Raw genomic sequence first — 27,665 nt, 5'->3', positions numbered from 1 at the left:
ACCTCCTCCTGAGAAGTTCTTCAAATATAATGCTCACCATTCTTTTATTTACTTCAGTTTTTAAAAGTTGCCTTAGAAATGAAAACATATAAATCTATGATAGACAGAATGGCCAATGACACAACCAACTGTAAAAAAAAACCTTAACATGATGATTTCCATTTGTATCTACCTACTTACTAATGAAGATAAGAATCTCATCCTACATTTTTCACACACTCCAATTTTCTCTTGTGTGAAAACCTTTGGAATCTCTACTTCATACACTCTAACCTCTCACTTCACCTATATTTAAGTCTGCTCTAAAGTCTCTCCAAGGTACTTTCTGGAGTATTTCCTCAACAACTGAAGACATTTTTGAGTCCCCAGCATTCAATCCATCTTATTATGAAAATCAATAATTCTATTAAAATACATCAACTATTTACCTAAGAAGCTGTTGAATAAGCTGAACCAGAGGCAAGCACTGTTTTCCAGCAGATTCATAGATTCCCGTATTAATAAGATCTTTATCCAACGGAGTCCTACTTCTATGAAATGTTGAGGCATTTGCTTCCTGTTCATCAATTTCTTTTTCCTTCTGTGCTTCTTTTTTGGCTTCAATATCCTGTAATTCATGAAGTACAGGTTGGTTACCAGTTATCTGAGAAGTGGGCTGAGCCTGGACCCCACGGCCTAATTGAGTGCTGACTCATGCGCGTGGTGACACCTGCTCACGGCAACCACTGAAACTCACAATGCTCAGCAGCTCCGTCTGTAAACAGGCAATCTGTCCTACAAACCCAACGGCCAGGCTGCCAGTGCAAATGCTCGCCAGCCTCTGTGAAGCTCTTAAAATCTTTACTCCTGCTACTGGCTCTCACAAAACCCAACGTGATCACCTAGGCAGAAACTATCTGCTTCGTGAATACAAAGCACTAAACCACAGAATGAGAGGATACACGCACAAGTCCTGTATCTGACAGGGGACCTAAAAGATAGAGAAAGAATCCTTACAACTCGAAAATTCAAAGATAAATTACCCAGCTGTAAAGCAAGCAAAAAGTAAATGGACAAATCTTCAAAGAAGATGGACAAATAGCTAATGAGCACACGAAAAGATATTCGACATCATTAGTCATCAGGGAATTTCACATCTGTCAGGACAGTAGAACAAAAAAGATGAATAGTATTAACAGCAAGCACTAGCAAGGATATGAAGAAACTGGAATTGACATACAATATTACTGGGCATGTAAAATGGTACGGTCACTTAAGAAAACAGTCTGGTTATTCCTCGAAACATTACACACAGAGTTATCATAAAAATCAGCAACTCTACTCCAAGGCATACGCCCATAAGGAACAAACACCTATGTCCACAAAAAAACCTACACGCAAATATTCATAACAGCATTATTCATAATAACTTAAAAAAGGAACAATCTAAATGTCCACCAGCTGATAAATTGGTAAACAAAATGTGCTATATCCATACAAGAGAATACTGTTAAGCAATTTTTAAAAATTAAGTACAATATGAATGTCACAACCTCACTGAACTTTGAAAACACTGTTAACTGGAAAGAGCCAAATACAAAAAGCCACATACTGTGCAAATTCACTTATATGAAATGTCCAAAACAGAGAAATCTTCACAGACATAAAGTGGATTAGTGGTAGTCAGTGGCTGCAAGAAGTGGGGAATGGGCAGAAACAACTAAGGAGCACAAACTTTCTTTCTGGAGTGAGGTAAGTGAGAAAATTAGACATTGATGACGCTGAACAATTCTTCAAATATACAAAAAAAATCACTTTAAAAAACTGAATTTTATACTAGGTGAAGTAGGACTCAATAAAGTTATTATTTTAAAATAACTCTGAAGGAGGTTATCTTTTGCCAGTCAAATGCAACCAATATTCCTGAGAATGTACTATGTACCAAGCATTCCTCTAGCAATCAAATTTACTGTGAAAAAGCATACAACTTCTTTCCTTCTGGTCTTTATTTTCTAACAGTAAACACCAGAATAAGTCTAAACACAATAGTCTGCTCCATCCTGAGAAGTGGCTGGACTAGAACTGTGCCATCCACAATTAAGGTAAGAAGGCAACATGGGTTGGAAAGCTTAAAACTGTGTGTGCTTTTGACCAAATTTTATTACTAAAACTTTTTCCTAACCAGTTCAGTTCAATTGCTCAGTGATGTCCAACTCTCTGTGACACCATGGACAGCAGCACACCAGGCTTGCCCGTGTAGCACCAACTTCGGAGTTTGTTCAAAATAGTATCCATTGACTCAGTGATGTCATCCAACCATCTCATCCTCTGTCTGCCCATTCTCCTCCTGCCCTCAAACTTTCTAAGCGTCAGGGTCTTTTCTAATGATTCAGTTCTTCACATCAGGTGGCCAAATTGTTGGGAGCTTCAGCTTCAGCATCAGTCCTTCCAGTGAATATTCAGGATTGATTTCCTTTAGGATTGACTGGTTTGATCTCCTTGCTGTCCAAGGGACTCTCAGAGACTTATCTGCAACACCACAGTTAAAAAGCATCAATTCATTGGCACTCAGTCTTCAATATGGTCCAAATCTCACATCTATACATGACTACTAGAAAAACCACAGCTTTGACTAGACAGACCTTTGTCAGCAAAGGGATGTCTCTGCTTTTTAATATGCTGTCTAGGTTTGTCATAGCTTTTCTTCCAAAGAGCAAGTGTCTTTCAATTTCATGGCTGCAGTCACCATTTGCAGTGATTTTGGAGCCCAAGAAAGTAAAGTCTGTCACTGTTTCCATTGTTTCCCATCTATTTGCCATGAACTGATGGGACCAGAGGCCATGATCTTGAAATTTCTGAATGTTGAGTTTTAAGCCAGCTTTTCCACTCTCCTCTTTCACTTTCATCAAGAGGCTCTTAAGTTCCTCTTTGCTTTCTTCCGTAACGGTGATGTCATCTGCATCTTTGAGGTTATTGATATTTCTCCCGGCAATCTTGATTCCAGCTTGTGCTTCATCCAGCCCAGCATTTCACATGATGTACTCTGCATATAAGTTAAATAAGCAGGGTAACAATATACAGCCTTGACATACTCCTTTCCCAACGTGGAATCACTCTATTGTTCCATGTTGGATCTCACTGTTGCCTCTTTTTATTTTTTAATTGAAGGATAAATGCTTTACAGAATTTTGCTGTTTTCTATTAACTGTTGCTTCTTGACCTGCATACAGATTCCTCAGGAGGCAGGTAAGGTGGTCTGATATTCCCATCTCTTTAAGAATTTTCCACAGTTTGTTGTGATTCACAAAGACAAAGGCTTTAGGTAGTGAATGAAGCACAAGTAGATGTTTTCCTGGAACGTCTTGCTTCTTCTATGATCCAACCAATGTTGGCAACATCATCTCTGGTTCCTCTGCCTTTTCTAAATCCAGACTGAACATCTGAAAGTTCTCAGTTCATGCACTGTTGAAGACTACCTTGGAGAATTTTGAGCATGACTTTACAAGCGTGTGAGATGAGTGCAACTGTGTGGGAGTTTGAACATTCTTTGGCATTGCCTTTCTATGGGAATGAAATGAAAAGTGACCTTTTCCAGTCCTGTGGCCACTGCTGAGTTTTTCAAATTTGTTGGCATATTGAGTCAACAGATCATCATTTAAGATTTGAAATGGCTCAGCTGAAATTCCATCACTTCCACTAGCTTTGTCTAGTGATGCTTCCTAAGGCCCACTTGACCTCACATTCCAGGATGTCTGGCTCTAGGTGAGTGATCACACCATCATGATTATCTGGGTGGTGAAGATGTTTTTGTACAGTTCTGTGTATTCTTGCCACCTCTTCTTAATATCTTCTGCTTCTGTTAGGTCCATACTGTTTCTGTCCTTTATCAAACCCATCTTTGCAGGCAATGTTCCCTTGGAATTTCTAATTTTCTTGAAGAGATCTCTAGTCTTTCCCATTCTATTGTTTTCCTCTATTTTTTTTTTTTAATTGATCAATTAGAAAGGCCTTCTTATCTCTCCTTGCTATTCTTTGGAACTCTGCATTCAGATCGGTGTATCTTTCCTTTTCTCCTTTGCCTTTGTTCTCTTCTTTTCTCAGCTATTTGTAAGGCCTCCACAGACAGCCATTTTTGTCTTTTTGCATTTCTTTTCCTTGGGGATGGCTTTGTTCACCACCTCCTGTACAATGTTATGAACCTCCATACAGAGTTCTTCAGAGACTCCATCAGATCTAATCCTTTCAGTCTATTTGTCACTCTCACTGTATAATCATAAGGGATTTGATTTAGGTCATACCTGAATGATATAGTGATTTTCCCTACTTTTTCCAATCTAAGTCTGAATTTTGCAATAAGGAGTTCATGATCTGAGCCAGTCAGCTCCCAGTTTTGTTTTTGCTGACTGTATAGAGCTTCTCCATCTTCAACTGCAAAGAATATAATCAATCTGACTTCAGTATTGACCATCTAGTGATGTCCATGTGTAGAGTCATCACTTGTGTTGTTGGTAGAGGGTGCTTGCTATGACTACTACGTTCTCTTCGCAAAACTCTGTTAGCCTTTGCCCTGCTTCATTCTGTACTCCAAGGCCAAACATACCTGTTACTCCAGGTATCTCCTGAGGTCATACTTTTGCATTCCAATCCTCTATGATGAAAAGGACATCTTTTTTTGGTGTTAGTTCTAGAAGGTCTTGTAGGTCATCATAGAATCATTCAACTTCAGCTTCTTCAGCATTACTAGTCAGGTCATAGACTTGGATTACTGTGATGTTGAATGATTTGCCTTGGAAATGAACAGAGATCAGTCTGTCGTTTTTGAGACTGCACCCAAGTACTGCATTTCGAACTCTTGTTGACTATGAGGGCTACTCCATTTCTTCTAAGGGATTCTTGCCCACAGTAGTAGATATAATGGTCATCTGAGTTAAGTTCGCTCATACTGGTCCATTTTACTTCACTGATTCCTAAAATGTCGATGTTCATTCTTGCCATCTCCTGTTTGACCTCTTCCAATCTAACTTGATTCATGGACCTAACATTCCAGCTTCCTATGCAATATCGTTCTTTACAGCATCGAACTTTACTTCCATCACCAGTCACATCCACAACTGGGTGTTGTTTTCACTTTGGCTCCATGTCTTCATTCTCTCTGGAGTTATTTCTCTACTCTCCTCCAGTAGCAGATTGGACACGCACTGACCTGGGAAGTTCATCTTTCACTGTCATATTTTGTTGCCTTTTCATACTGTTCATGGGGTTCTCAAGGCAGGGATACTAAAGTAGTTTCCTATTCCCTTCTCCAGTGGACCATGGTTTGTCAGAACTCTCCACCATGACCCGTCCATCTTGGGTGGCCCTAGACAGCATGGCTCTTAGTTTCATTAAGTTCGACAAGTTTGTGATCCATGTGATCAATTTGGTTAGATTTCTGCAAGTGTGGTTTTCATTCTGTCTGCCCTCTGATGGATAAGGATAAGAAGCTTTTGGAAGCTTCCTGATGGGAGGGGCTGGCTGTCTAGCTCTGACTGGTGGGGCCATCAGTAGATCTTTAATCCATTTTTCCGTTGATGGGTGGGGCTGTGTTCCTTCCCTGTAGGCCAAACTACGGTATGGGTAATGACAGTAATGGCAGCCTCCCTTAAAAGGATCATGCCAGTATGCTGCAGCTCCGAGGACTGCTGTATTCAGTGAGTCATACCCCGTGGCAGGACTGTTATAGGCAAGTCTGGCTCAGTCTCTGGTGGGGACATTGCTCCTTTCTCCTGGGTCCTGATGCACAAGATTTTGTTTGTGCGCTCTCCAAGACCCTGTTTTCCCAGTCCTGTAATCCTGGAAGTTCTATAATCAAATCCCCTGGCCTCCAAAGTCAAATTCCTTGGCGTCCTCAGTCCCTTTCCCGGAATCCCAGGTTGGGAAATCTGTTGTGAGCCCTTGAATTTTTGTAACATGGTGCAAGAACTTCTTTGGAATAATTGTTCTGCAGTCCGTGGGTCATCTGCTCAGTGGCTCTATGATGAGCCTAATGGCAACCTGCTCCAAGAAGACTTAGGCTACAGGCCATGCCTCCCAGGTCTGCTGCAGCCAGCGCCTCTGTCCCCACGGCAGGCCACTATTGACCCACGCCTCCACAAGAGACACTCCAACAATCAAAGGCAGGTCTGGCTGTCTCCGTGGGGTTCCTGGGTCCTGGAGTGCACAAAGTTTTGTTTGAGCCCTCCAAGTATGTCTGGCTGGTACTGGGTTTGATTCTAAATGCAACTTTGCCCTTCCTATCGTCTTGTTGGGCCTTCTCCTTTGCCCTTGGATGTGGAGTATCTTTTTTTGGTGGGATGTAACAGTCTCCTGTCAAAGGTGGTTCAGCAGTGACTTGCAATTTTGGAGTTCTTGCAGAAGATGAACACACATCCTTCTACTCTGCCATCTTTACTGTCTTTTTCCTAATTATTATTCTTACAACCAATAACATAATCTTTAAGAATGTAATTAAAAATTATTTATAGTAATGCTGTTTTTCTGTTGCTAAGTCATGTCCGGCTCTTTCCAACCCATGGACTGCAGCATACCAGGCTTCCCTGTCCATCACTATTTCCCAGAGTTTGTTCAAATTCATGTCCGCTGAGTTGGTGATGCCATCAACCATCTCATCCTCTGCCACTCCCTTCTCCTTCTGCATTCAATCTTTTCCAGCATGGGAATGTTTTCCAATGAGTTGCCTCTTCACATCTGGTGACCGAACTACTGGAGCTTCAATTTCAGCATCAGGGGTTCCAATTAATATTCAAGGTTGATTTACTTTAGGATTGACTAGCTTGATCTCCCTGAAGTCCAAGGGACTCTCCAGATTCTTCTCCAACACCACAATTCAAAAGCATCACTTTGGTGTTCAGCCTTCTTTATGATCCAACTCTCGTATCTGTACCTAACTACAGGAAAAACCATAGCTTTGACTAGACAGACCTTTGTTAGCAAAGGGATGTTTCTGCTTTTTAATATGCTGTCTAGGTTTGTCATAGCTTTCCTTCCAAGGAGCAAGTGTCACTGGTTGCAGTCATTGTTCGCAGTGACTCTGGAATCCAAGAAAAGAAGAATCTGTCACTGCTTCCACTCCTTCCCCGTCTATTTGCTGTGATGTGATGGGACTGGATGCCATGATCTTTGTTTTATGAAGGCTGAGTTTCAAGACAGCTTTTTCACTCTGATCTTTTACCCTCATCAAGAGGGTCTGTAGTTCCTCTTTGCTTTCTGCCATTAAAGTGGTATTATCTGCTTATTTGAAGTTGTTGATATTTCTCCTGGCAAACTTGATTCCAACTTGCGCTTCATCCAGCCAGGCATTTTGCATGATGTACTCTGCATATAAGTTAAATAAGCAGGGTGACAATATACAGCCTTGATGTTACTCCTTTCTGAGTTTGGAACCAGTCCATTGTTCCTAACTGTTGCTTCTTGATAAAGGTTCTTGATAACCTTCTGCATAAAGGTGTCTGGGGAGACAGGTAAGGTGGTCTGGTATTCCCATCTCTTTATTTTCCAGTTTGCTGTGATCTATACAAAGGCTTTTTCATAGTCAATGAAATAGAAGCAGATTTGGTGGGGGAACCGGGGGTAGATTTCCTTGCTTTTTCTGTGATTCAATCGATGTTGGCAATTTGCTGTCTGGTTCCTCTGTCTTTTCTAAACCCAGCTAGTACATCTGGAAGTTCTCAGTTTACATGTTGTTGAAGCCTAGTTTGAAGAATTTTGAGCATAACCTTACTAACATGTGAAATGAGCACAACCATATGGTAGTTTGAACATTCTTTGGCACTGGCCTTCTTTGGAAGTAGAATTAATATTTATAGTAGTAAAAATATCTAAAACCTAAATGGTCAACAATAAGAAATTGTTTTTAAAAAAGGAAACATTAGTCCTTTTCCTTATGACAGACTTCCCCAAAGCCAACAGAACAAATGGACATAGCAGAAGGGTATTCAATATAGATGACACGGCAACCTGGTGAGTGAAAAAGATACAAGCCACTAAGACCAATTCTAGCATTATAATTACTACTGTTAGTAAATATTTGCATTTTTGAAAGCCTGGAAGACTATACACAAAAAAATATTAACAATGATTATTCCCACCTGATGAGGTTTTTTTGTTTATGCCTTTCTGTAGCTTCAAAGTATTTTTGTCCTAAAACAAATGGCCTTTTGGCTACTTTTTTATGAACCTTAACAATTATCCAGGGATCACAATCTGTATACTCTGTAGCCTCTCTTCCCCACCCAAGGTTCCACTCCCCAGCAGGAAGCACAAAATAAACATATGCTTACTAAATTAACAGGCTCTAAGAACACTGCTTGAGTCTAATCCACATATCATAGCTCCCATCAGGTGACCTGTTACACTGAGCCACAGGAGACTCAGAAAGAGAAGGAAGCAGCCTAGAATCAACAAACTGCCACTCCCCAGTCATGACACCTTAGAACCACTGTTAACTTCTGTGGCACTTCTGTGTCCATGCCTATAAAAGACAACTTTTTCTACTTGTGGAAAAAATTCACATTTTCTGGCAATACAAGAAAAATTTAAACAGAAAAATTTTCTCTGCCCTATGGTCTTTCTCTCCTTGCTCTGCATGGTGTAGTCACATTAGTAAAGGTGAAGTCACTCAGTCGTGTCCAACTCTTTGCGACCTCATGGACTGTAGCTTACCAGGCTCCTATGTCCATGGGATTTTCTAGGCAAGTGTACTGGAGTGGATTGCCACTTCCTTCTCCAGGGGATTTTCTCACCCAGGGATCGAACCTGGGTCTCCAGCATTGCAGGCAGACACTTTACCATCTGAGCCACCAGGTAAGCCCCCGTGTATTCACATTATGCACGGATTAAACCTCCTCATCAGCAGATATGCCTGTTCAACCAAAGAGAAATATTCTACCAGGATCAACAAGTAATGCCTTAAAAGAAAACCCTCCTTCTTGATTTTGTAAGAGGCCATGAGGAGGCTTAGATCTGGACTGTGTAAACTGTCAATAACAACATTATTTAATGTACAACCTTCTATCTCAAAAAACTTATATTAACTGTGCCTTGACTTGTAATGGGCTCAATAGTTCTCAGAAATTTCTGAGATGCTGTTCCTGGGGTATAATCCTATATTTGGCCTGAATAAAATTTTCTATCCCTTTTTTAGATCCACTGGTTTTTTTTTGTCGACATCAACATGTCTGACAAAGTTAAAAGAGAAAATGAAAGCAAAGTACACAGCATAGCATCTGAGGGAGGAAAGGTACAGAATGCATCATACTTGCTACTAACATCATTACAAGTTTGATTGCTTTTAATTTTTTTCAATTTAATCAAAGTAGGTATATTTTCAAGACATTTTTAATACACTCACATCATCCAATTTTATCAGTGTTAAGTTTTTAAATTGAAAACTATTATGACAACGAAAGCAACAAAAGTAGCTATGAATGACAAATACGCATGTGCAAATACAAATTAACATCCCACCCTACTCCCAGAATAGCTATAGTCTTGAAAAAGTCTGACATGCCTCATGTTAATGAGGTCAAGAATGGGCTATAACTCTCATACTGGCTGCTTAAATGTGCAATAAATGCCACAATCACATTGGGAAATTGTACACACTCACCCTAGGATCCAGCAAAGTCTAATTCAGAGTATTTACCCAAAAGAAAAAAACAAATGTTCACTAAAGGACTTGTACACAGCATGATCACAGCAGCTTTAAGAATCAAAAATCATCAAATGTCTACCAACAGGAGAATGGATACATCAACAGTGCCATATCATACAAGAAGCACGTCTCAATAGCAAAAATTAATAATACATCCAACATATTTGAATCTAAAATTCATTATCAAGGCAAAATAAAGCTAACACAAATCAGTACATACTGTATGATATCATTTATGTGAAAATCAAAACTGGCAAAAACATTTTTTCATTTTCACTTCTTTACTGATTCAGCGTTGGCTGCGCTGGTCTTTGTTGCTATACACGTGCTGTCTCCAGCTGTGACAAGCAGGAGCTACTCTCCAGCTGCAGTGTGTGGGCTTCTACGTGCGGTGGCTTCTCTCATTACGGAGCGCACCAGCTTTCGCAGGTACGCCACTCTGGGCTCAGCAGTTGGGGGGCCCAGGTTTAGTTACTCCTCTGCACGTGGCATCTTCCTGGACCAGGGACTGAACTCAGGTCCCCTGCATTGGCAGGCAGATTCTTAACCACCGGAAGTTCCTTAACCAAGAAAGTCCCCCACACTAGCTAACGCCATCTGAGAGAGGCAGGAAGGTACGCTAACTTCACATGCAAAGGGGCACAAAGGCACTTTCTGGGGTGACAGCAATAATCTGTACTATGATTGGGGTACCTGTCAAATTCACTTATTAATAGATAGACACAAAGTGGGTATATTTTATCATACTTAATAACTCAGTTCTTTTAAACTACTAGAAAAGTTTTAATTACAGAAATACTTGGATGTTACTAAAAGTCTTATGTTTCAAAGTTTTTTTAATTCTGGCAAAGCTTCAATCTCAGCTCACTGGTAAGTAAAATCGCCTCCATCAGCTTATACACACACTTGCACACACACATATTCCTAGGACCATACCTGGATTTCTGCAGTAATGGCTGCATTTAAGGCTGATTCTAAGCCTCCATCAGCCATTAAGCTGCCCACGAGAAGATCAATCATGAATCGACGACCTGGACTTATGTTAACTTCATTACCTGAAACTGGAAAAGGGCAAGTGTTTTCGCCAGTGTGAGGTAAGCACCATCCCCTCCGAGCACCCCTCCTGTGCCAGCCCCACCCCCACCCCTGCTCCTGGCCCAAGCCCACCTGCACAGGGGAGGAGAGCAGAGAGTGCCCGTGCCCGCTCCTCAGCAGTGGGCAGCAGCACGGACCACCCGCTCTGCAACACAGCCTGGGCGGCCGCCTGCACAGTGCTCAACACGCCCGCACTGCTGGCCAGGGCCACCACGGTCTGCTTCAGGCTGTTGAGGAGGCCGCTGCCCAGACCTAAACCAAGGAATTCTGGGTCAACCTGGTGACTAATGGCAGCATGCAACTGAAAGGAGAAAAACAATTTTCACTTAGAAGTCCTTAAAATGAATGCTTTTCAAATTTTTATTAAAGAAGAAATAATACCTCAAATTGAGTTTTATTCAAAGAGTAAAGGAAAAACTTCCAGTATAGGTATTTTTTTTAACTAGACTAAAAAATGTTCACCCATAGTAATTGAGAATCTGAGGTAAAGTATTTCATAAGAGGAATTTTCTTAAACCTAAGTATAAGTACATATACAGAAAAGCTCAATATCAACAAACTTGTTAAACCCTGTGGAAACAGCACCTCTACCGCACTCTCAACCACCTGTACCATAGAAATAAGGACTATAATACAACCAAAAAAGTATTAAAAGAGTAGACAGTCAAACTGAAGGTATACAAGGAAATGCCTCAAGAGCCAAAGCAGGACTCGCACAGACACACACACAACAGGAGCCAAGGGTTCTGGGCTCTGAGCGCACCAAAGCCTTCTGAGAGGCTGCCTGCCAGTCAGCCAGGGCCTGGGCCAACATATCACCCACGCAAAGCGCGGGTACAGAGAACCCACAGGAAATCAGAGACTCAGCCTGCCTTACAAGCAGACGTGAAACCAAACTCATACCAACCATCTAGGTATGGATATCACAAGTCAAGAACTGAACACCAAAACTCATCTAGAGCCGGAGGAACTCAATGGAACCTCACAGACAAAAGTGTAAAACTGCCCTCTGAGGACATGTCCAAAGAATAACTCCTAGACATAATGTATTAAAATCACAAAACAAGGGCAAAAATCCAAAAGGTTACCAAAGGGAAAGACAAATTAGCTACAAAGAAGCAACAACTGTGCCAGTAATGATTTCTCACTGGCAACAATAAAGGTCAGAAGACAGCAGAAAATTTTTCAAGTGCTGAGAAATCAACAGACAACCTAAAAAATTAAGCCTCATTAAATTACCTAAAGAGATGTTGAAGCTAATAAAGTCTTTCAGACGTTATAACTCACAGACCTTAATGAAGAAACTTACTGAAGGAGATATCCAGGAGAGAGGTGATACAAGTAACAATGGCAAAACAAACTGATTAAAAAAAAAAAAGGACTACATATCAGAGTTAAGTATGACCTCTCAAAATATAACAATTAATTGAAGGAAAGTTTAAAAATAATTATATTTCACAAATCCTAGGAGGTATTTTCTTTCATGTCTTAACGACCCTAAAATCAGAATATATCTTATATATTGCAATTGGGAGTGTTCTTGTATTAGCTGAACACACACAAAAAAAGTCCCTGGATTCAATGTAACAGACTATCAAATAATTCAAATACTAATGGTAGAAAGAGACATTTTAAGGCATCCTATAACCCCTATATTTTTCAGGAAGAGAAATACTGATTAATTTAACATGTTGGGAAATTCACAAATAGTTTCATTTTTCTGTAATATGAGTAATGTCCAGAAATCAAAATTTCAAAACTTAGGAACAACTAAAGGGATTTGAAAGGAAAAAATTTGAGAAACTTGATCAAAAGATAATAAAATGATGAATAAACTTACACAAAACATCAGTAATCACAAATATAAAAGATTAAATCCACATATTGAATAAATACTCTCAAACTGAATTCTTTTTATGAATTAAGCTATATGAGTTAATTTTTTAAAAGACACCTTGAAAGACAAAACAAAGCAATGGGAAACCACAGCATCAGGCACATGTGTACCAAGTGGAACCAAGCCTAGGAGCTGTACAAGCAAGGTCCTTCTCCACAGCACTGACGAAAGCGACAGTGTCCCTACAAGACCACGGGAAGCAACGGAAAGCTGGGTGGGTCCCTGACAAGGACATGCCACAGGTGTCCTTGCCAATGAGCTTCTGTAAGAGACTTCTGGGGAAGGGGGGTAATTTCTAAACTTCTGCTAATTCCATTTTGCACTTAAAAGTTACATTCACTTTCCTGCTTTTTGAAAGCCAAGACAAAAAGGGGAGAGAACAAAAAGGGGGACATGATGGGTCACACAGAAACCCTCACATTATAAAGGAGGAAAATTATTCTGCTCAGAAATATTGTTCTCTTGACATTAAGTCATAGGAGTTTTATTACAAAGAAAAACATGGTGATCAAAGATTTTAGTTACAGGTTTACTTTTATTAAAGTAAAGGAAACAAATTTTGTAGCTTTTTTTAAATTTATTTTTTTATTGAAGGATAATTGCTTTACAGAATTTTGTTGTTTTCTGTCAAACCTCGACATGAATCAGCCATAGGTATACATATATCCCCTACCTCTAAAACCTCCCTCCCGTCTCCCTCCCCATCCCACCCCTCTAGACTGATACAGAGCCCCTGTTTGAGTTTCCTGAGCCACACAGCAAATTCCCCTTGGCTATCTATTTTACATATGGTAATGTAAGTGTAGCTTTTCTTATACTGACATTTATCCTTAACCTCTCCAGTGAGAAAGCAGAGGTACTACTGGAGGAAGCAGAACTTCCCGAATGAAGGTCTCCTCTCAGGCCAGAGGAGAGACTGGTAACCACATCCCGCTGATCATCTACTGTCACACCCAGTTACTTCTTGACACACAGTAACCATAAATTCAAGACGGACTCCCTGATGAATGCCAACAAACTGAATCCAGTCGTAGTAACACAGTCAATATACATATTCTCACCTGCATGCAGAGACTGACTTACAGGATAAACACAAAATAATCAGACTGATTTTTTTAAGCCTCATGAACATTACACTCCATCACAATCTTACTTTAAGACACTTAAAAAATTTTCAATAGTAATTCATTTAACAGGCTAAACTCCATGCCCTTTAATATGCATAAACATCATTACAAATACCTAAGACACTTATATAATGGGGAAAAGGAAAGAAAAATCATTAATACCTGAAGTCGTAGAAGATTGAGTGTTGCCACTGTCATACACTCTTTCTCTTGAGGCGGGGGCCAGTCAGCAGTGCCATCCATCCCCTCACTCACTTGCCGAAGTAGGAGATCTAACTGCTCAAAAGTCATTGAGCAGATGTCCACCACAAAAGGGACACGAAGGCCAATGGACCACTCAGAACAGGAAGACCAAGCAAAACTCTATGGAAGAAACACAAGAACCTAAAATGAATCTACACATTCAGCTATCAGCCTGTTCCACAAGAGATTCACCATTAGGAATGACAAAGAGGCCCTAAATTACTACTTTCTCATCCCTCTAATTGTCCCAAATACGCAAGCATTTTCAGTTATCTAATTCACATACTAACAGCTTCCAATTTCCTCTCATTTCAGTACTCCGTCTTGTTTTCAAAACTCTATTTGCTGCGAAAATTAAGCAACTGAGTAAAACTGAATACTAAAAGCTATTCAAATAACCCCAAAGAAGTCAGGAAACAATAAAGGAAAAGAAGAAAGCAAACAAAAAAATTAATAAATGATAGACAAAGGTCTGAACATAAAAACAGAAAAAGAGAGATCATCAGGATACAGCAAAACAAAACCTAACTAAACAGTATCTACAAGAAATTTACCTTAAATATGAAGATAAAAGGTGGCTTAGTAAAGGGATGGGAAGTGGCTTTAGGAACCTGGAATCTTAGGTTCAAGCATCAAGGTAAACTGGAAGTGGTCAAGCAGGAAATGGCAAGAGTGAACAAGGGCATTTTAGGAATCAGAAAACTAAAATGGATGGGAATGAGTGAATTCAATTCAGATGACCATCAATATCTACTACTGTGGAAAGAATCCCTTAGAAGAAATGGAGTAGCCCTCACAGTCAACAAAAGAGTCTGAAATGCAGTACGTGGGTACAATCTCAAAAGCAACAAAATTATCTCAGTTCGTTTCCAAGGCAAATCTATTCAATGTTTAACAGTCATTCGAATCTATGCCCTAACCACTAATGCTGAAGAAGCTGAAGTTGAACAGTTCCATAAAGTTCCACAAGACCTTCTAGAACACACACACACACAAAAAAGATGTCCTTTTCATCATAAGAAACTGGAATGCAAAAGTTGGAAGTCAATAGATACCTGGAACAATAGGCAAGTTTGGCCTTGGAGTATAAAATGAAGCATGGCAAAGGCTAACAGACTTCTGTCAAGAGAACACGCGAGTCAAAGCAAACACCCTTTTTCAACAACACAAGAGATGACTCCACACATGGACATCACCAGATGGTCAATACTGAAACAAAATTGATCATATCCTTTGCACCTCACAGTGGAAAAGCTTTGTACAGTCTGAAAAAACCAGACCTGGACCTGACTGTGATTCACATCATGAGCTTCTGATTGCAAAACTCAGGCTCAAAAGTGAAGAATGTAGGGAAAACGCCATTCAGGTATCACCTAAATCAAATCTGTTATGATTATATGGAAGATGTGACAAATAGCTTCAAGATATTAGATATGGTAGGAAGAGTGCTAAAGAACTATGGACAGAGGTTCATAACATTGTATAGGAGGCACTGATCAAAATCATTCCAAAAGAAATGCAAGGAGGTAAAGTGCATGTGTGAGGAGTCTTTACAAATAGCTGAGGAAAGAGAAGCAAAAGTCAAAGGAAAAAGAGAAAGATATATCCAACTGAATGCAGAGTTCTAGACAATAGTAAGGACCGATATGAAAGCATTCTTACATGAACAACACAAAGAAGTATAGGAAAACAATAGAATAGGATAGGAAAGATTAGAGATCTCTTGAAGACATTTGGAGATAATCAAGAGAATATTTAACACAAAGATGGGCACAATAGAGGACAGAAAGCATAAGATTACATAGAAGCAGAAGCGTTTAAGAAGAGGTGAGAACATGCAGGAGTTACAAGAAAGGGCTTAATGACCTGGATAACCACGATTACGGTCACTCACCTAGAGGAAAACATCCTGAAGCTGAAGTCAAGTGGGCCTGAGGAAGCATTACTACCAACAAAGCTAGTGGAGGTGATGGTATTCTAGCTGAGCTAAATGATGATGCTATTAAAGTGTTGCACTCAATATGCCAGCAAGTTTGGAAAACTCAGCAATGGCCACAGGAGTGGAAAAGATCAGTTTTCATTCCAATGCCAAAGAAAGGCAATGCCAAAGAATGCTCAAACTACTGCACAATTGGCACTCATCTCATACACCAGCAAAGTAATGCTCAAAATTCTTCAAGCGAGGCTTCAAGAGTACAGGAACCGAAAACTTCCAGATGTAGTGACTGGGTTTAGAAAAGGAAGAGGAACCAGAGATCGAACTGCCAACTTTTGTTGGATCATAGAAAAAGCAAGGGAATTCCAGAAAACATCTACTTCTTGCTTCACTGACTACACTAAACCCTTTGACTATGTGGGTCACAACATTCACAACAAACTAGAAAATTCTTAAAGAGACAGGAATATACCTGTTTCCTGAGAAACCCTTATGCAGGTCAAGAAGCAATAGTTAGAACTGGACATGGAACAATGGAGTGGTTCCAAATTTGGAAAGGAGTACGTCAAGGCTGTATACTGTCACCCTGCCTATTTAACTTATATGCAGAGTACATCATGCAAAATGTGGGCTGAATGAATCACAAGCTAGATTCAAGATTGCTGGGAGAAATATCAAGAACTTCAGATATGCAGATTATACCATTCTAACAGTATCAAGAGAACAGAAATTAAAGAACCTCTTGAAAAAGGTGAAAGAGGAGAGTGAAAAAGATGGCTTAAAACTCAACATTCAAAAAACTAAGCTCATGGCATCCAGTCCCATTACTTCATGGCAAAGAGATGGGGAAAAAAAAAGAAACAGTGACAGATTTTATTTTCTTGGGCTCCAAAATCACTGGGGGCAGTAACTGCAGTCATGAAATTCAAAGATGCTTGCTCCTTGGAAGAAAAGCTATAAGAAACCTAGGCAGCATATTAAAAAGCAAAGACATCACTCTGCTTCAAAGGACCATATGGTCAAAGGTATGGTTTCTCCAGTAGTCATGTATGGATGACTATGGATGTACATGTATAGACATGTATAGGATGACATGTGCTATGACATAGCACATGTATGGTGCTATGGAAGACTCTTGAGAATCCTTGAACTGCAAGGAGATCAAACCAATCAACCCCAAAGGACATCAGTCCTTAACATTCATTGGAAGAACTGATGCTGAAGGTGAAGCTCTAATACTCTGGTCACCTGATGCGATAAGCCAACTCACTGGAAAAGACTCTGATGCTGGGAAAGACTGAGGGCAGAAGAAATGCTGACAGAGGATGAGATAGTTCAATAGCATCAACAACTCAGGGGACATGAGTTTGAGCAAACTCTGGGAGACACTGAAGGACAGGGAAGTCTGGTGTGCTGTAGTCCATGAAGTCACAAAGAGTTGGACAGGACTTAGCAACTGAACAATAAAACAAAAATCCTCTTTGATCTACCTCCTGCAGTAATGAAAGTTTAAAAATGGGATTTAATTAAACTTAAAAGCTTTTATCAGCAACTATTCAGTCACTATGGCATGTCCAACTCTTTGGCGATTCCACAGGCTATAACCCACCATGCCCCTCTGGCCATAGGATTTCCCAGGCAAGAATACTGCAATGGGTTGCCATTTCCCTCTGCAGGGGATCTTCCTGAGCCAGGGATGAACCCACATCTCCTGCTTTGGCAAGCAGATTCTCTACCACTGAGCCACCAGGGAAGTCCCAGGCATAGCAAGGAAACTCTGAACAAGGTGAAGACAACCCCCAGAAAGCCAAAAAAGAGTTATTGCAAATGTAACAACTGACAAAGGATTAATTTCCAAAATATACAAGCAGTTCATGTAGCTCAACAGCAGAAAAAAACAAAAAACCAATCAAAAAATGGGTAGAAGACTTAAACATTTCTCCAAAGAAGACATACAGATGGCTAAAAAACACATGAAAAGATGCTCAACATCATTCATTATTAGAGAAATGCAAATCAAAACTACAATGAGGTATCACCTCACACCAGCCAGAATGGCCATCAGCAAAAAAATCTACAAAAAATAAATGAGTATGGAAAGAAAGAAACCATCTTGCACTGCTGGTGGGCATATAAACTGTTACAGCCACTATAGAGAACAGTATGGTGATTCCTTTAAAAACTAGGACTAAAACTACCATAGAGTCCAGTAATTCCCACTACTGGGCATATACCCTAGGAAACCATGACTGAAAAAGGCATGTGCGCCCCAATGTTCATTGCAGCACTATTTCTTATAGCCAGGACATGGAAGAAACCTCTGTCCATCAACAGAGGGATGGATAAAGAAGTTGTGGTACATATATATACAATGGAGTATTACTCAGCCATAAAAAGGGACAAATCTGAGTCAGTTCTAGTGAGGTAGCTGAACCTAGAGCCTGTTGTACAGAGTGAAGTAAGTCAGAAAGAGAAAAGCAAATATTGTATGTTAATGCCCATATATGTGAAATCTAGAAAACTGATACTGATAAACCTATTTTCACGCAGGAACAGAGATGCAGACATAGAGAACAGGCTTGTGGACACAGAAGGGGAAGTAGAGGTGGAACGAATTGAGAAGGTAGCATTGAAACATATACATTACCGTGTGTAAAATAGATAGTTAATGGGAGTTGCTCCATGACACAGGAAGCTCACCACAGTGTTCTGTGATAACCTGGAGGGGTAGGGTGGGGTTGGGGGGAGGTCAAGAGGGACGGACAAAAGCTAGTGGAGGTGATGGAATTCCAGTTGAGCTATTTCAAATCCTGAAAGATGATGCTGTGAAAGTGCTGCACTCAATATGCCTGCAAATTTGGAAAACTCAGCACAGGCCACAGGACTGGAAAGTCAGTTTTCATTCCAGTCCCTAAGAAAGGCAATCCCAAAGAATGCTCAAACTACTGCACGATTGCACTCAGCTCACACGCTAGTAAAGTAATGCTCAAAATTCTCCAAGCCAGGCTTCAGCAATACGTGAACCGTGAACTTCCAGATGTTCAAGCTGGTTTTAGAAAGGCAGAGGAACCAGAGGTCAAATTGCCAACAACTGCTGGATCATCAAAAAAGCAAGAGAGTTCCAGAAAAATATCTATTTCTGCTTTACTGACTATGCCAAAGCCTTTGACTGTGTGGATCACAATAAACTTTGGAAAATTCTGAAAGAGATGGGAATACCAGACCACCTGACCTGCCTCTTGAGAAACATGTATGCAGGTCAGGAAGCAACAGTTAGAACTGGACATGGAACAACAGACTGGTTCCAAATAGGAAATGGAGTACGTCAAGGCTGTATATTGTCACCCTGCTTATTTAACTTATATGCAGAGTACATCATGAGAATTGCTGGGCTGGATAAAGCACAAGCTGGAATCAAGAGTGCCGGGAGAAATATCAGTAACCTCAGATATGCAGATGACACCACCCTTATGGCAGAAAATGAAGAACTAAAAAGCCTATTGATGAAAGTGAAAGAGGAGAGTGAAAAAGTTGGCTTAAAGCTCAACACTCAGAAAACTAAGATCATGGCATCTGGTCCCATCACTTCATGGGAAATAGATGGGGAAACAGTGGAAACAGTGTCACACTTTATCTTTTTGGGCTCCAAAATCACTGCAGATGGTGATTGCAGCCATGAAATTAAAAGACGCTTACTCCTTGGAAGGAAAGTTATGACCAAATCTAGATAGCATATTAAAAAGCAGAGGCATTACTTTGTCAACAAAGGTCTGTCTAGTCAAGGCTATGGTTTTTCCAGTGGTCACGTATGGATGTGACAGTTGGACAGTTAAGAAAGCTGAGTGCCAAAAAATTGATGCTTTTGAACTGTGGTGTTAGAGAAGACTCTTGAGAGTCCCTTGGACTGCAAGGAGATCCAACCAGTCCATCTTAAAGGAGATCAGTCCTGGGTGTTCATTGGAAGGACTGATGCTGAAGCTGAAATTCCAATACTTTGGCCACCTCAGGTGAAGAGTTGACTCACTGGAAAAGACCCTGATGCTGGGAGGGGTTGGGGGCAGGAGGAGAAGGGGACGACACAGGATGAGATGGCTGGATGGCATCACCAACTCGATGGACATGAGTTTGAGTAAACTCCAGAAGTTGGTGATAGACAGGGAGGCTTGGCGTGTTGCGATTCACGGGGTCACAGAGAGTCGGACACGACTAAGAGACAACTAAACTGAACTGAGAAAAACTGAGTAATACTATCAATGAACTAGATCTAACTGACATTTTTAGAACACTTCGCCAACAATGGTGAAACACATCAACAGCAAAATAAACACTGTTTTTAAGCACATATGCAGACCGTTCACAAAGAGAATACATTTTAAGATAAAAAACAAATCAAGAACTGAAATCATACAGAGTTTATTCTCTAACCACAATGGTTAACTAAACTAGAAATCAGTACCAAAGATAAAAGAATGATCACCAAAAATTTTGAAACTAAACAACACACTTAATCCATAGGGCAAAGAGCAATTCTCAAAACAAATCAGAGCTGAACAAAAATGAAAATATATCAAGATTTGTGGATCCAACTGAAGCACTACTTAGAGGAAAAATTATAGTATCAAATGCTTACATACTACAAAAGAACAAATGTCTAAAGTCAACAACCTAAGCTTTCTCCTGAACAAACTAAGAAAACAGTAAAGAGACACCCAAGCAAACTGGAAGGGGAAGAGGGACAAGAGGAGGAACCAATGAAACAGAAAGCAAAAGAACAGGGAAAATCAGTGAAACTAAAAGCTAGTTCTTTGAAAAGATGAGCAAAATGGATAAACCTAAAATGAAAATGGCAAAGAGAAAAGGCACAAATTACTCCTATCAGGAATGAAGGAGGATATCACTGCATACCCAAAAACTTCAAAAGGTCAGTAAGCAAACACTAACAAGGAAAATGTTACATATAGAAACTGGGTAACTTAGACAGAATGGAGCAATGCCTGGAGCATGGCAAACCAGGAACACTCACTGAAGAGGAAACAATTTGAACAATTCAATATTAAAAAACTGAATTTGTGGTTAAAAATCTTTGGAGAAAGACATCTCCAGGGTCATATAAATTCATAGGAAAACATTTAAAAAGAAATGACACTAATTCTACTCAACCCATTCCAAAAAACAGAACAGGACAGAACACTTGCCAATACGATATATGAGACCAGTTTAACCCTGGTAAAAAGGCAAGAAAGCTGTTTTCTAAGAAAGCCACCAACTAGTATCTCTGAAGAGCACTGACAGAAAAGCTCTCAACAGTGTATTAGCAAATCAAATCCAACAATCTAAAAAAAGAAGACCAAGTGGAGATTATCTCAAAAACACAAGGTTCACCCAATATTAGAAAATCAGTGCATTCCACTATATGAACAGACTAAAGAAGGAAAACATGATCATATCATTTGAGAAGAAAAAGCATTTGACAAAGGACTACACATACAAGTCAAGTATATTTCTACATACTAGCAACAATTGACAGGAAATTAAAATTCTATAAAATACCAAGCTATCTACTTTGTACCTGGGCCGGCCCACAGGCAATCCCGACTATATGTTTGGTATCCAGTCCAGGCAGTGCAGAGGGTTCTGGCTTGGTCACACGCAAGGTGTCAAAGTGCTGGCATTGGTCGTTGCTCCCCCAGCTATGGACCTCACTGTCCTCAGTCAGGGCCAGGCAGTGGGTGGACCCTGCAGCCACATCAATCACCTTCTTCCCTGGGGGGAAAAGAGGATGCAGATATAGTTTTATGCCTATGACTTGTGTTGCAATAAAGATATTTACTCTAGGTCACTCAGGTCAGAAGGCATTTAATGTCATTGTTTTAATATTATTCACAATTCATCTGCTTTATGTACATTATTAAAACCTCCACTGTGTTTTACTAGCTACAATCTATTAAGACCTACAGCCTTCAAATAAAATAATACTATGAAATGAAAAGGATCTGTTCATTTTCCTCATCCTTGTTCAGAAAAAGACAACTGTACTTTGAATTAACCAGAGATCATATTTTCTTATCCCATAGTATAACCATGCAAAGTGTACTCCTTTTTAAAAGACTATGTTTTTGGAACAGTTACAGGTCCACAGTGAAACTGAGGAGAAGGCACGTATCTGCGATATACTCCTGATCCCAATGGACACTAAGTCTCTTCCCATTATTAATTATTCATTTTTTACACACAAGACAACCAGTTCTTCTGACATCATTTGTTGAAATGACGATCTTTGGTCCACTGTATTGCCTTTACTCCTCTGCCAAGAGTCAGTTAACTACATTTATGTAGATCTATTTCCAGTTCTTCTGACAGTTCTTCTGACGTCATGTGTTGAAATGACAATCTCTGCTCCACTGTATTGCCTTTACTCCTCTGCCAAGGATCAGTTAACTACATTTATGTAGATCTATTTCCAGTTCTTCTGACAGTTCTTCTGATGTCATTTGTTGAAATGACAAACTCTGCTCCACTGCATTGCCTTTACTCCTCTGCCAAGGATCAGTTAACTACATTTATGTAGATCTATTTCCAAGCTCTCTCTCCTTTTCTCCTTTTCTCGTGATCGTACTTGGTGTTCAGTCACTCAGCCATGTCCAACTCTTTGCAACCCTTTGGACTGTAACCTGCCAGGCTCCTCTGTCATGGGATTTTTCAGGCAAGAATGCTGGAGTGGGTTGCCATTTCCTCCTCCAGGGGATCCTTCCAACCCAGGGATCGAACATGTGTCTCCTGGGTCTTCTGCACTGCAGGTAGGCTCTTTATTACCCGCTGAGCCATCAGGAAAGCCCATAAAGATCATATTTTAGCCAATACCAAATTGTTCTGATCACTGCAGCTTTACAGTTAAGTCTTGAAGTTGGACAGTATAAGTCTTACAACTTGCTCTTCTCCTTTAATGTTGTGTTGGCTATTTTGCCTCTCGATATAAACTTTAGACTCAGTTTGTTGATATTCAGAAAATAACTTTCTGGGATTTTGATTGGAATTGCATTAAATCTATAAATCAAGTTGGAAAGAACTGACATCTTAACAATATTCAGTGTTCCTATCAATGAACTTAGAATATCTTTCCATTTAAAAAATTTTTCTTTGATTTCATTCATCAGTTTTATAGCTTTCCTCATACAGATCTCATATATATTTAGATCTATACTTACGTATTTCATTCTTAGGTTGCTAATGCAAACAGTATTGTATATTTAATTTCAAATTTTACTTGTTAATTGCCAGTATGTAAGAAAGAAATTAACTTTGGTATATTAACCTTGTATGTCACAACCTTGTTAGTTCCAGGAATGTCTTTTGGTCAATTCTTTCAAATTTTCAACATAAACAATCAAGTCATCTGTGAACAAAGTTTTATTTATTCCTTCTCAATCTGTATAGCTTTTATTTCCTTTTCTTGTTTTACTGCATTAGCTAAACTTCCAGTAATAATTTGGACAGAAAATGATGAAATGGAATATCCTTTCCCCATGATAACACGCAACCAGATGTCACACAACAAATCCATCACAAGTTAAACAAATTGGGCTATGAAGTTTTGCCTCATCTGCCATATTCACCTGACCTCTCATCAACCAACTACCACTTCTTCAAGCATTCCAACAACTTTTTGCAGGGAAAACACTTCCTCAACCAGCAGGAGACAGAAAATGCTTTCCAAGAGTTCGCTGAATCCCAAAGCATAGATTTTTAAGCGACAGGAATAAACAAACTTATTTCTCATTAGCGAAAATGTGCTGATTACAATGGTTCCTATTTTGATTAATAAAAATGTGTTTGAGCCTAGTTATAATGGTTTAAAATTCATGGTCAGAAACCACAATTACGTTTGCATGAACCTAACAGTCTTTATCAAGTTGAAGAAGTTTCCTCTATTCCTAATTTATTGTTTTTTTTTTAAATCACAAATGGGTAGTGAAATTTTGTCAAAAGCTTTTTTTGCACTTATTGATACAATCATGTGATTTTTCTTCTTTTGTCTGTCAACTTGATGGATTACATTAACTGACTTTTAACACTGAACCAGCCTTTCACATGTGTCTTGAGTTCATATATATATTTTTTTTTCTTTATATGTCACCCATCAATGGACACTACAGTCAGATACATGTCTTAGCTATTGTGAATAATGCTGCAATAAACATGTGGATGCAGATGTTTCTTGAGTTGGTGTCTCTGATATCCAGAAGTAGAACTGCCGGTAGTTCTATTTTTATTTTCTGAGGAACCTCCATACTGTTTTCCAGAGTGGCTCCACCAGTTTGCAGTCCCACCAACAGGCACAAAGTTTCCCTTATCTCTACATCCTTGCCATCTCGTGTTATTTCTTATCTTTTGATAACAGACATTCTAAGCAGTAAGAGGTGATATCTCAATGTTTTGAAATGTATTTCATTGATGATTAGTGATGTTGAACATCTCTTCATGTACCTGCTAGCCATAATATGTTTTCTTTGGAAAAAAGACTATTCAGATCATTTTTTTTTTTTTTGCTCTTGAGTTATATAAGATTTACATATTTTGAATAGTAACTCCTTATCAAATATATGACTTACAAATATTTCCAGCCATTTCATAGTTTGCCGTTTCATTTCTTTGATGGTTTCCTTTGCTAGACAGAAAGATTATTGATTTTAGATCTCTCTTCTTATATATTTGAAGCTATAAATTTCCATCTAAGCTTTCACTATATCCCACAAATTTTAACAAGTTGTATTTTCATTTAGTTTAAAATATTTTAAAATTTCTTTTGAGATGTCTTCATTGACCTATGTTTTATCTAGAAGTAAACTATTTTATCTCTATGTATTTGGGGATTTTCCAGCTAACTTTCGTTATTGACTTCTGGCTAATTCCATTGTAGTCTGAGAGGAGATATTGATTTCTCTCCTTTTAAACTTTTAAGGTGTGTTTTATGGCTTGGTCTATCTTGGTGAAAGATAAAGTAAACTGCTTATTTAGAAAGTTTTCTAAAACAAAATCTTTTATTTTTCTCCAAAGTTAAATGATATAAATAGAAAATATATTTTTCTATTTAATAGTGTTAGAAAAGTATTGTAATTTTGCCTATTAGTATATTAAACATGACAAAAACATGCTATGTCATGTTAAGAGGTCATGCTTAACATAAGGTCATGCTTTCAGACATATCAACATAAAAAAAATTCAGCTGAAGAAACTCTACTACAGTAAGAAAAACAATTCTATACTAAGAGCCTCTCCTAAGAACAAATAACTATATCAACAATCACCTAAATACTCTCATAGTAAGTTATTCCTGTATCTAAATAATGGGGCTGAGGAACTTGATTTCATCTAGTAAATGAAGGGAATAAATAAACACAAAGGCAAATAAATAAACACAAAGGCAAATAAAATTTAAATACAGCTCCATAGTATACAACCAACTGTATTAACTCTAGAACTTACCTCAGACACTTAGAAAATAATAAACACCATGTGAACACACAAAACTTCTAATCACCAAAGTATTAGCATGCTTTAAAATAAAAATGATGAGGAAACAAACTGGCAAGTCCCACTTAAAATTCTCACTTCTAAACTCAAAGCAAAAACATAAACATGAATCCAAGTGAGTAACCCAACAAACTGTATCCCATGTGCCAAATGCAGCACAAGGCCTGTTTCTGTGAATCGAAGTGTACTGGAACACAGGTCCATTTGCTTTCCCATTGTCTATGACTGCTTTAAGGCTACAGTAGCAAGGCTGAGTAGTTAGGAGAGACGGCATAAGGTCCTCAAACCTACACTCACACAGAGAGCCTGGTCCAATAAAACACAGCCTGTCCACCTCACGCAGTGCAGCAAGAGAGCACTACAAGTCCCACTTGACACACTTATCACCAGCCTCTCCCCTACTTCTGAGGGTATTTGCAAAGCACAACGCCATGCCTGGGCTCTCATCCCTCCTGTCTACTGAGAATGCATACAGGACACCTTGAAACCAAACAGAGAGGATTCATCCAGCAAGGATCAGTTCAAACAAGACCACTCCAGGCTGACCCAATCCTGTCTCCCTTTGTGCTACATACATATCCATAGTCTTAGCAAGATCTACAGGATAACTACAGATGACCTCACCAAACAGAAGCTAATCTCACTGAGGCCGATTTAATGAGTAATGAAATGAGTACTTACCCCCTCCCCCCCACACACACACACAGACAAACCTCTCCAATAAAATAGAAAAAACAAACAAAAAAGAACTCTCCAATATTGGTAAAATTTAAAGTTTCAAATTAAATTTGCTGAGAATAATTCTAGGTCACTTTTTAATATAGACAAATCACTTTCCATTTATTATCTATACCTACTAAAATGTGGGTAAAAGCTTCTAATTTTATGGGTCATTCATGGAATGTCAGGTAAAGGAAAATAACTGCAAACTTTAAAAGATTAATGAAGAAAACTCCTCAAATGGTTTTAAAAGTTTACATTTTGCACTCACCTTGCAATCCTTCCAAGAGTTTGGGATAACGGACATGTTCCTCTGTTCCATGCCCAAGTCTCTGGTTGTCACCTTTTCCCCATGAATAGACTTGGCCATCTTTTGTCAAGGCAATAGAAAATTGACTTCCACATCGGACTTTGACAACATCCAAGTCTTGTAGCTTTTCAATCAGCTTTGGTGTTTTGCAGCCATCACTACCACCTCTGCCCAATTTCCCATAGTCACCATCTCCCCAGGACCACACCTGACCTAAAAAGTACAAATTAACTGAGTAAAAATAGCTATACATCTAAATAAGTCTTTTAAATGTTTGAAAATAATCAATATTTAATTGAAAATAATCAATCAATACAGCCAAAAACACACAAAAATCTAGATCACTAATGTATATAGTTGACACAAATGAAATCTAGTTTCTATCTCAGGTTGTTACAGAAGCAATTAAGAAATGGAGAGACTTCCCTGGTAGTTAAGAATCCACCTTCCAGTGCAGGGGACAGAGTTCAGTCCTGGTTGGGGAACTGAGATCCCACATTCCTCAGGGGAACTAAGCCTGGGCTCGGCAACTACTGGGCCCACACACCTCCACTTAGACAAGGTCTCATGTCACAACAAAGGACCCCACGCCGCAACGAAGACCTGACTTAGCCAAAAAAAATAAAAACTTTAAAAGACAGGTAAGAAGTGGAAACCCGACTTTTCATTTTGTTTTAACTGAATGAACAGTAAAGTTCTGGGTGTGCTAAATTGCTTCAGTCGAGTTCGGCTCTTTGCAATCTATGGGCTGTAGCCCTCCAGGCTCCTCTGTCCGTGGGAGTGCTCAGCAAGAAAACTGCAGGTACTGAAAGGGGCTACCATGCTCCTCCAGGGTATCTCCTGGACCCAGGGATCGAGCCAGGGTCTCCGGCACTGGCAGGTGGGCTCTTTACCACTACTGCCACCTGGGGAAGCAATAAAGTCCTAACCCTTACTAGTCTGGCTTCATGAGACAGCTTCCACTAAGGACTAAACACGGAGCAAAAGTTCCAGTGCCTCCATAAACACAGTAACTGGACCCACGCCACACTGCACGCCATTCTCAGGCCTGCCTGCACACCGTTCTTGTTCCGCTGACCACATGCCAAACACACAACACTATTTATTTCCAAGAAAAATTTTAGTGCAATTTAATT

At 39.4% G+C, this 27,665-nt stretch overlaps 1 protein-coding gene across 6 annotated transcripts in view; it reads right to left on the bottom strand.

The window, feature by feature from the left end:
* The window catches only part of HERC2 (HECT and RLD domain containing E3 ubiquitin protein ligase 2), a 242,569-nt gene that overhangs the window by 150,546 nt on the left and 64,358 nt on the right, over positions 1–27,665 (bottom strand). For all 6 annotated transcript variants that reach the window (XM_065932020.1, XM_065932015.1, XM_065932017.1 and 3 more), the window contains 6 exons: positions 26,491–26,742; positions 21,538–21,731; positions 13,952–14,152; positions 10,838–11,066; positions 10,607–10,731; positions 429–607 (listed from right to left, as the gene is read on the bottom strand). In XM_065932020.1, the coding sequence (XP_065788092.1) occupies positions 429–607; positions 10,607–10,731; positions 10,838–11,066; positions 13,952–14,152; positions 21,538–21,731; positions 26,491–26,742 (1,180 nt within the window). The remainder of the gene's footprint in view (positions 1–428; positions 608–10,606; positions 10,732–10,837; positions 11,067–13,951; positions 14,153–21,537; positions 21,732–26,490; positions 26,743–27,665) is intronic.

This window comes from Muntiacus reevesi, chromosome 3 (assembly GCF_963930625.1).
Source record: "Muntiacus reevesi chromosome 3, mMunRee1.1, whole genome shotgun sequence".
NCBI lineage: Eukaryota > Metazoa > Chordata > Mammalia > Artiodactyla > Cervidae > Muntiacus > Muntiacus reevesi.
This window is presented reverse-complemented; position numbering and strand designations above follow the sequence as displayed.